This window comes from Rhamphochromis sp. 'chilingali', assembly GCF_963969265.1.
Source record: "Rhamphochromis sp. 'chilingali' genome assembly, chromosome: 10".
In the NCBI taxonomy this organism is placed as follows: Eukaryota; Metazoa; Chordata; class Actinopteri; order Cichliformes; family Cichlidae; genus Rhamphochromis; species Rhamphochromis sp. 'chilingali'.
The window spans coordinates 15,645,752-15,655,418 of NC_137937.1; the positions used below are offsets into that span (position 1 = coordinate 15,645,752).

General features: G+C 41.1%; 1 protein-coding gene across 3 annotated transcripts in view; it reads left to right on the forward strand.

Moving 5' to 3' along the window:
* LOC308403463 (kelch-like protein 10) overlaps nt 1-9,229 on the forward strand; it is a 50,886-nt gene extending 41,657 nt beyond the window's left edge. The window contains exons 1-5 of one of the 3 annotated variants that reach the window (XM_080892903.1): nt 234-2,196; nt 4,079-4,565; nt 5,563-6,141; nt 8,404-8,553; nt 8,788-9,229. In XM_080892903.1, the coding sequence (XP_080749029.1) occupies nt 4,149-4,565; nt 5,563-6,141; nt 8,404-8,553; nt 8,788-9,087 (1,446 nt within the window). In that variant the 5' untranslated portion in view covers nt 234-2,196; nt 4,079-4,148 and the 3' untranslated portion in view covers nt 9,088-9,229. The other 2 variants (XM_080892902.1, XM_080892904.1) reach the window with 2 other exon arrangements.
* Nucleotides 9,230-9,667: the final 438 nt, after the last annotated feature.

Consider the following 9,667-nt stretch of genomic DNA (forward strand, 5'->3'; position numbering starts at 1 on the left):
CACAATATGTACACAACACACTCAACTATGAATTAAGAGCATAACATCAACAGTTAAAACCAAATCTAAGATAAGATAAGATAAGATAAGATAGAACTTTATTAATCCCTCGGGTGGGTTCCTCTGGGAAATTCGACTTCCAAAAAAAAAAAAAGCACAGCAACGACCGAAGTTACAGTTACAGAATTGTTATATATATATATATACACACACACACACACACACACACACACACACACACACACACACACACACACACACACACACACACATATAAATACAGAGACAATATAAATAAAATATACAAAGGGGATAAATAGAATAAATAGGAATAAAAAATAAAAATACAAGTGAATTGCACATTTCAAGTATTGAGTCTATTGCACTGTTGACTATTTACAAAAAGTATTGCACAAGGTATTGTACAGTGAGGTGAAGAGGCACTACAGCTTAGTTGTTCCCCCCTCCTTTGTCCACCTGTTTCCCCTCCCTCTCCCCTCCAGAGAGGAGTTAAACAGTCTGATGGTGTGTGGGACAAAGGAGTTTTTAAGTCTGTTAGTTCTTGTCTTGGGGAGAAGCAACCTGTCACTGAACAGACTCTTCTGATTGTTTAGGGCCGTGTGCAGAGGATGCCCAGCATTGTTCATAATGTCCAGCAGTTTCTTTAATGTCCTTTTCTCTGCCACTGTCACCAGAGTGTCCAGCTTCATGCCGACCACAGAGCTAGCCTTCCTGATCAGTTTCTCCAGCCTGGATGAGTCTTAAGAGTTTAACAAAATACGTTTCCTTTTGTGTATTGCATTAGCATGCTTTATGCTTTTTACTGTTGAGAAACACATGAGTAATGCAGGGATGTCACTCCTGGAGGCCTGCTCTTCATTTGATTCAACTGTGCTAAACCAGAAAGAACTAAAACATGCATAGCAGCTCTCCAGTACAGAATTTGGGCATCCCTGGACTAATGAGAGGGGTGATACTGAGATCTAGATTTTAGTAAAGCAATTAGGTGTGCTTTGAGGGCAGTGGTTGAGATGCATAAAATATCACGCAAGTGGGAGTCACTCATCCTTGATCTCAATCGGTTCTTGTTTAAGTTCATGACAGAGAATGTTTGCTCACACAAATATGTGGAACCAAATTGACCCTGTGTACGAGAAAATGCTAAATTCCTGGTTTGAGACCGGATGTGGGGTTGTACATTTCCGGTAGCTTGACTTTGCGGTCAATCGCTACTGCAAAGATATACTCCAAAATCATGTCCAAAACTCAAAAACGGAAAGATCGCGTTAAGTTACAAAGAGCAGAAGGTGGGAACACTCACCGCTGTTGTGTCATAAAAAATCTAATGATCAATTTTTACGTTTAAAGAGTTTAGATCGATCAGTTGTTTACATCACTCAACACAAGCAGAACTGCATTACTGCATGCAGAAGACACATCGTCCACATTCAGAAGCACATCTCTGTATAGTGACTGGTCTCGTGATTTAAACAGGCAGATGTTCAGCATTCAAACTACAGGTGAAGAATAGTCAAACCAGATGTTTCCCCCATTATGTCGAGATCAGCTAGTCAAGTACACACCTACACAGTAGGGCTGCACGATTAATCATTAGAAAATCACAATCTCGATTCATATTTATGTGCGATCTCATTTCCAAATGACAACGATTTAAAAAAAAAAAAAAAAAAAAAAAAAAAAAAGACGACGATTGTACCGCATTTTGATCCGGGACGTAATCTGCATGAAAACAAGCGCTCACTCTTTCTGCTCAACAAATGACAAGGGCGGAGCCTTATACCACGTGATACAGAAGCTGTGCCGTGGGATGCTAAAATTAGCAGGGGAAAAACAACGGAGAGCACGTCAGGGATGACGAGAAAGTGACAGGAGAAAATCCGCCCCGGTCAACCACCCAAACATCAATAACGGGAACCTTATACAGCGCTTCCCTATACACGCTGAACTTCCGCAGGCACAAAGAAATTACGGAGGCTATCACTTATCACCTGACCAAAGATATGGCTCCCATCAACACTGCAAAACGAGGGATTTAGGAAAATGATCAACACCCTAGACAAACGCTGTCCCGCAACTATTTTTCTATTGTTGCACTACCTGCTCTATACACGCAGTGTCGAGCAATGGTGGAGACGGAATTTCAAGCAGTACAACATTTTGCGGCAACAACAAAACGTGAGACATTTGTTGTTTTTATGTTTATTTATTGTTTTTATGTTCAGTCTCAACTGTTACGAAGTTGATGTGCAGTTAATAAGTGCAATAAATATTTATACTGGAAAAGAGAATCGTGATCTCAATTCTAAGCCAAAAAATCGTGATTCTCATTTTATGCAAAATCGTGCAGCCCTACTGCAGACGATCTCCTCCGTGACGTCTCTCCTGTACAGTGCAGAATCGCTGCATCGATTGCTAGCAGGGTGACTCTGAAGTGCACTACTGGATGTCCACGAAACGTTTTGCAGCGTCAAAAAATAAAATTGGCTACTTGATTTCACCTATCGCTGGTTAGTTTTAGAACATAACACCTGCTGTAAACGAGGGACAGCTGAGAAATATAACATTTGAATCCCTTTTCTCTTTTGCCCTGAGGTGCAGGGAAAAATATTAACAAGTCGATGAACATCATTTACAGATATATTGGGTAAATGCCCAAGACATCTATAGAAATGTAAATCGCTGCTTGATTCATTCATTTGCTTAACTTGTTTTGGACCGTAAACCAGGCGCGAATAGGACACCGGAAACAAAGCTCCCCAAAGGCGTTTCCGCACCGGAAGTAGCATATGCTAACGTGCACACAGTCAATTAACGGAATGATGCACTATGATTTTCAAATATAAACAGAGTAGTGACACTTTCCAGGCAGCATAAGTTAACGTAATCAGTAATTTAGACAAAGTACCTCACAAACTGTAGGCGGCTCTCTAAAGGAAAACACTAAACAGGAGATTTTTTAGAAGTTTAAACAGCTTGAGTAACATCTGAATAATGACCAGCGCCCGTAGGACCGTCTTTAGGGAGCTTTTTCTGGATGGACAGTTTTGTGACTCTGTGATCCGAGCTGGAGATGTTGAGTTTAAAATTCACAGGATCATCCTCTGTAACTGCAGTGCATACTTCAGGTGAGCAGGCCTGTGTTGTTTGGCTGTGGTTTGGTTCTGCATTTATCCTACTTCAAAGTTTTCATGTAACACAGTGCAGCAGGTATTGGGAGGTTTCAATGTTACACTGTACTTTTTGATCACTAGAAATGTTCTGGAGCAATTTTTAGGGGGGAAAAAAATCAGTCCTGTATTTTTATTTAGTTATTTATTTTGGGAGGTTTGTTGGGATACATATATAGTGTAGGTTTGTGTTTGACTCCACAATGAGCCGTTAAGAGGTAGTTTGAAAGATTACAGACGCTATAAACTGGCTTTCTGATTATATTTCATCAGCACGACAACAGCAGCAGCAGTTCTAATAAATTTGTGCACAAACTGGCCTGCACCAAAAGGACCACATCAGTGGTGATATTAGCTGTGCCTTCACCAGTTTAGCTGAAATTGTATGTCTAAATAGGCAGGTAATCAATTTAGGGCCAGACTGAGAGGTGGCCAATGATATGCCATTTCTGTTGCAGTGGGACATGTCCGCTCTTTCCAATTCTGTCTAGTCAGTAAATTTGATAATGTGAAATTCAGTTATTATATTTGCAGCTATTTAATGCCTGCTGTCCCCTGTCGCTCTAACCCTGTTACTGTATAGGAATATTTGCTACAATGCCTAGACAACTCTATATCTTTCTGTCTGTCTAAACATAGCAGCAATGCTGAATGTTTTTCTGCACATGTCTGAATAGATGACCTTAAATAGGAGATTGCCCATTTGAAATCAAGTCATTTTAGATTTTTGTTACTTTAATTTCATATCTCTTTGATCACAGCTTGCTCAAGTAAGCATGCAGCTGAAAAATTATACAAATGCTATTTAACTATGAGCTGCACGACATCAGGTACTTTTTAAGTTCCATGACAGAGAGACAATGTGAAAATGCTGATCTGAATCTGCACAGGGATCTCTTCTGCTACAAACCACTACCATCAAACAAGGTCTACAACTTCCCCACTGTGTCTCCAAAAGCAATGAGCCTCATTTTGGAATATGCCTATACCCAATCTGTTGTGGTGACGGAGGACAATGTACTGGAGCTGTTGGCGGAAGCAGACCACTTTATCGTGACTGGCATCATTCAAGCCTGCTGCGACTTCCTGGAGAGGAAGCTTTGTGTAAATAACTGTGTCAGTATCTACAATCTGGCACACTTACACAACTGTCCTGACCTCAGGGGAAAGGCCTTTCTCTACATCCTCCATCACTTTGAAGAGGTTGGTGCACTCTCCTTGGAGTTCCTTCAGCTCTCTGTGCAGCAACTATCAGATCTTATCGAGAATGATGAGCTCAATGTGAAGCAGGAGAGCACTGTGTTTGAGGCCATTCTCAGATGGATCAACTATTCCCCTGTGGAACGTGGGTGTGACATGCCCGCACTGCTCAAGCAGGTAACTGAAAATGGGATATCAATTTAATTGCTCCTCTAAGTGCATTTATTTTGTTTATTACTCAGTGAGGGGCTGTTGAATGAATGGTACAGTTTGAAAGTATAGAAAGCAACTTCCGCTGTAGCAATTTGAATTGGGAATAAAAAATAAAACATAAGCTTGATGCCTGATGCAAAAAAAAAAGAAGTTTGATTGTACACTATTGTGTTTACAGAGTTGGGTGTCCAGGCCGCCCACCTGCTCGCCCATCAGCCTTTTATGGCTGACGTGTAAAAAGCTAAAATTGCAATGGCAGAATTACTCAAACTTAAGGCTTGGTAATAGAGTTAATGTAGGGGAATCATTCTTCTTCATTCTTAATCACATTGGGGGGTGGGGTGGGGGGGGGGGGTGTTTCTAATTCACTTGGGAGTGTGCATCAGAAGGTGCTCATCATTTAGTCCTTAATAAATTGTAAAAGTATTATTTACACTTGCGTCCAGATAAAACTGGCCGTTGATTTGTAGTTTCAGAAGTGCATTATTGATAATGTGTCTGAACTGCACTTTAGCTTTTCTGACAGAAAAGTTGACTATGCCCATCGTGTTCTGCCAGAACTTACTGACTGGACCTTAGGCATTTACAACAGGACAAACCCTCATTGTGGGACCTGTTTCTACAGCAGGAGGTTACTCAGTGCTCAGATAATGGCATTGAAACTTGACTGTGGCACCACTGCTTGTTTGGAGGTAATGCCATGACCTGCCTTTGTTGTTTGGCAGGTGATGCTGTGGCTCTTTACAGGTAATGTTAGGGTCTTTAAGGGCAATGCCACAGCTGATTGGAGGCAATGCCAGGAGCTACCATAGCTATCTGGGTGATTCCATGACATTTTGATTATAGGGATAGTGCTATACTTCACTAATGGGTGGTGGCATGGTGGCTACATCCAACTCTTATATACAGTCTAATGTTGTATTTCTTGCCTTTTTCCCTTATGATTCTTGTTTTCATCCAGGTCCGCCTACTATTAATACCCACTGAGTACTTGGTTGGCACTGTGAGCAGAAATGATGTGGTGAGTAGTAGTCCGGCATGCATGGATATGGTAACCACTGCCATGAAGATGCTAAATGAGTCCATTGTGGAGAGACCTATACCCCAAACACGCCTGCCGTCTGAAGTCTTATTGGCCGTTGGTGGTCCTTTACCAAGTGACAAGATTGAGATGTACAATGTTCGAGCTGACTACTGGGTGCCGCTGAGCTTGACACCGTATCTGGGATTCTACGGTTATGCTTACCTCAATGGATGTGTCTATTGCATCGGAGGTTTTGATTTCACAAGCTATTCAAGTCATGTGAGAAGGTTCAGCCTCACCAGCCAAACCTGGACAGAGGTGGGGCCGATGCATGAAGAGCGGGGCTTTCTCAGTGTGGCCACACTGAATGGCTGCATATATGCTATGGGCGGGTGCCAAAACCAAAAGACACTGAAAAATGCAGAACGATATGATCCTGACACCAACCAGTGGACTATGATTGCATCGATGCACAAGCGCAGGGCAGAAGCTGGTGCTGCAACACTACACGGCAAGGTAAGTGGAATTGAGGTAGTGGAAGATCTCTGCCATGTTGGTTTTGTGGAGAAAGTGGTGGACAAAGTTAACTGGTAATGCTAACAACCTTGGTTAACAAGCTGCGTCAATAAAATGTACAGTCAAATAATTCCATTAGAAATGCACCAAAAGATGCCAATGCCTTAATCTGTCAGTAATAATAGATTAATAATAATGGATTGGATTTATATAGCGCTTTTCAAGGCACCCAAAGCACTTTACAATTCCACTATTCATTCACTCTCACATTCACACACTGGTGGAGGCAGCTACAGTTGTAGCCACAGCTGCCCTGGGGCAGACTGACAGAAGCGAGGCTGCCATATCGCGCCATCGGCCCCTCTGGCCATCACCAGTAGGCGGTAGGGTAAAATGTCTTGCCCAAGGACACAACGATCAGGACAGAGAGCCCAGGGATCAAACCAGCGACCTTCCGGTTACAGATACGCTTCCCAACCCCCCTGAGCCAAGGTCGCCCCACAAACGGGGTGACCTTGGCTCAGGGGGGTTGGGAAGTACACTTCCCAAAGCAGTCACAAACCCAAATTTTAGCCAGGACGCTATCCATATGGATTAGGGTTTTTTTGGTCTTTTGTGTCTGGCTGTAAAAATGATTTTTAAGGCTATGTAGTTGGATTTACAACATATGGGGATTTATTATCTTTTGGAGCCAGCCAACCAACGTATTTATGCACTGGAACATGAGCCCACAGTAAAATATTACTTTTCTGTGAGCTTCTGTGCAAAAAACATTTTTTTAATAGTCTTATAAAGCTGGCCAATGGGAGTAATTTTTAAAAAGTGAATATTTTTTTTTAGATTTATGTCATGAGTATTGAGAAAGACATTCTTTCCTTGGTTGGTACTTTTTTTCTTGCAAACTTATAACAATCCTGCAAAGGATTGTTTTGGGGTTTTTTTTGGTTCGGTTGGGATCTTTTTGTTAATTTAATCTCAGTAAATATATGTTTTTTTTTTAAAGAATATTATGGCTTGGCAATTTCTTTATTCCTGTTTTATTTGTTTTGCTTAACATGGCACTGATTTGCAAATGTACTTTTCAGCTTGAGGGCTTAATCATCACTGGACCTTTCTGTGGAAAATATGAATAGTTTATGAATTGTATCAGTTTTATAATATTTTATTTTTAAGCTAAATATTTCTATTACCATTAATCCAACAGCTCAGGGAGAAGGTTATGGTTACTTCACCCTCACATCGTGAAAAATAGCAATTTTATAATTTCTGCATCCATATTTTTTAAGTCTGCAAAATACAGAAAATAAATGCAGCAAACCTCTGCTAAAACTAAATGTTTTAGGATAACACCATCATTTTTAGATTTTTACTACTATTATGCAAAGTAGCTACACAGAAATCTGATGAAAACATTTTTAGTTTTTCACAAGCGCATGGCACAACATCGAAGAGCCACCTCCACGGGACAAGACTCAGCAGTCCATCTGCATCTAAAGGACAAAGGTCACTCTTTCGAGGATGCCAATGTTCACATTATGGACAGGGAGGACAGATTGTTTGAAAGAGGAGTGAAAGAAGCCATTTATGACCACTGTGAGCGACCATCTTTGAACAGAGGCGGTGGCTTACGACACCAGCTGTCTGCCATCTATAATCCAGTTTTGAGTTCCCTTCCCAGACGTCTTAACGCCCACTCACATCCTGGGCCATCTGATCTCAGGAATTCGCTTGATAAGGTGGGGCCAGGTTTCACAATGAGCTCACCTGAAACCCTGGCTGATTGTGACCCACACCCTCTTTCACACCCTGGCTCATGTAATTAGGTAGAGGATCATCAGGGGGTCCTTTGTCCCTCTTGGGGGGAAACTCCCACAGGGCTTAAATCTGGGACTCTCCACCATTTGACTCTTAGATCTGAAGAAGCTTCTCGGATGAGAGGTGAAAAGTCTTCAAGCAACTTAAAGAAGTCCAGATGCTTTTCTTTCCAAGCTCCTTAGAATACGATGACCTGGATGACTGAGAACCTTCACAGACATTTTTAGTGTTTGTAAGTTTTTTCTGGAAGCTGAAACATTTAATTCTAGTAAGGCAAGGCAAGGCAAATTTATTTGTATAGCACAATTCAACAACAAGGTGATTCAAAGTGCTTTACAGAGACATTAGAAACAAAAACAGATAAAAGGCATGATTTAAAATTGATTAAAACAAGCAAGCAAACAAACTAACTAGTAATTTTGACTTAAACTTGATTTTAATTTCTAGGTGTACATTTGTGGTGGTTTTACTGAAGATGAAGTTCTGTCATGTGCTGAGTCCTACAACCCTGACACCAACCAGTGGACACTGATCACACCCATGGAAACCGGGAGGACTGGGGGAGCCGTGGTCGCCTACAATAACGAAATCTTTGTAGTAAGAAGAGCTTAAAACATACTCTTATTACGGACAGAAATTCAAACATGGAATGTTTACTGTACCTGTATTTGGGAGTCTGTATTATTTTCCAAGTACCATGTACTGGGTTATTGGAATGTGATTTCTATAATTACCCTAGAATCAGATATTTTGGAATCTGGAGACCTATTTACTTTTTTACAACAGAACATTTTTACGTTACAGACTGTAACAAGTCCTTTGTCTGCACAGGTTGGTGGCTTTAACGGTATCACTCGGTTGCGTAGTGTCAACGCATATGACCCAAGAACAAGACGCTGGCGCAACGTTGCTCCCATGTTACACCCTCGTAAAAACTTCGGCATTGCAGTGCTGGAGGACCAGCTGTATGTGGTTGGAGGTTTCGACAATGGCGGCTTATTCTGCAATCTGGAGTGCTATGATGAAAAGACCAACAGGTGGTACATTGTCAGCGACAAAGGGATGACCCAAGGTGCTGTCAGTTGTTGCGTTCTGAAGCGACACCCCGATCTGACTGCTTATCTTCCATAATTATTTCACATAAAGAAATAAAGAAATACATTTTTCATCAATAAAAAACTGGCTGTTTCTCTGCTTAAGATCCTGAGGTCTGACATCCCAGTGAAAAAGTCTCTTTTAGCTGAACAGAGAACTTGAACTTTCTTTTCAACATGATGGGCATTGCAGCTTCCACATTTTATGGCCACAAGGGAGGTTAACAGCTATGATATTAAGATCCCATTGGTAAAAGTCAAATCGTTTCTTCACTAATAGGTGATCCATTCAAGCCGCCATCTTCATCTCTACCACCAGCGTTTAGCCAGCTCAACCATCTTCAATGTAGTTTTCTTGCCTACTTTAATGTCCAATTAAAGTAGATGAAATCCAATTAGAGTCACAAATTAGAGTTACTAAGGCTGACTGTAATCGGATCCACAGTTTATGAAGTGAATGCATCGTGTCACATCAGTAAGACTTGAAACTAGCAATGGGACATAAATTCTTCATAAACTGTTGAATTAGGTTATATATCACTTTACAGAAAGAACTTTTTTCCATGTAAATTTTACACAGATGTCATTTTGAATCTCTGCTGGCCTTAAGATATGAG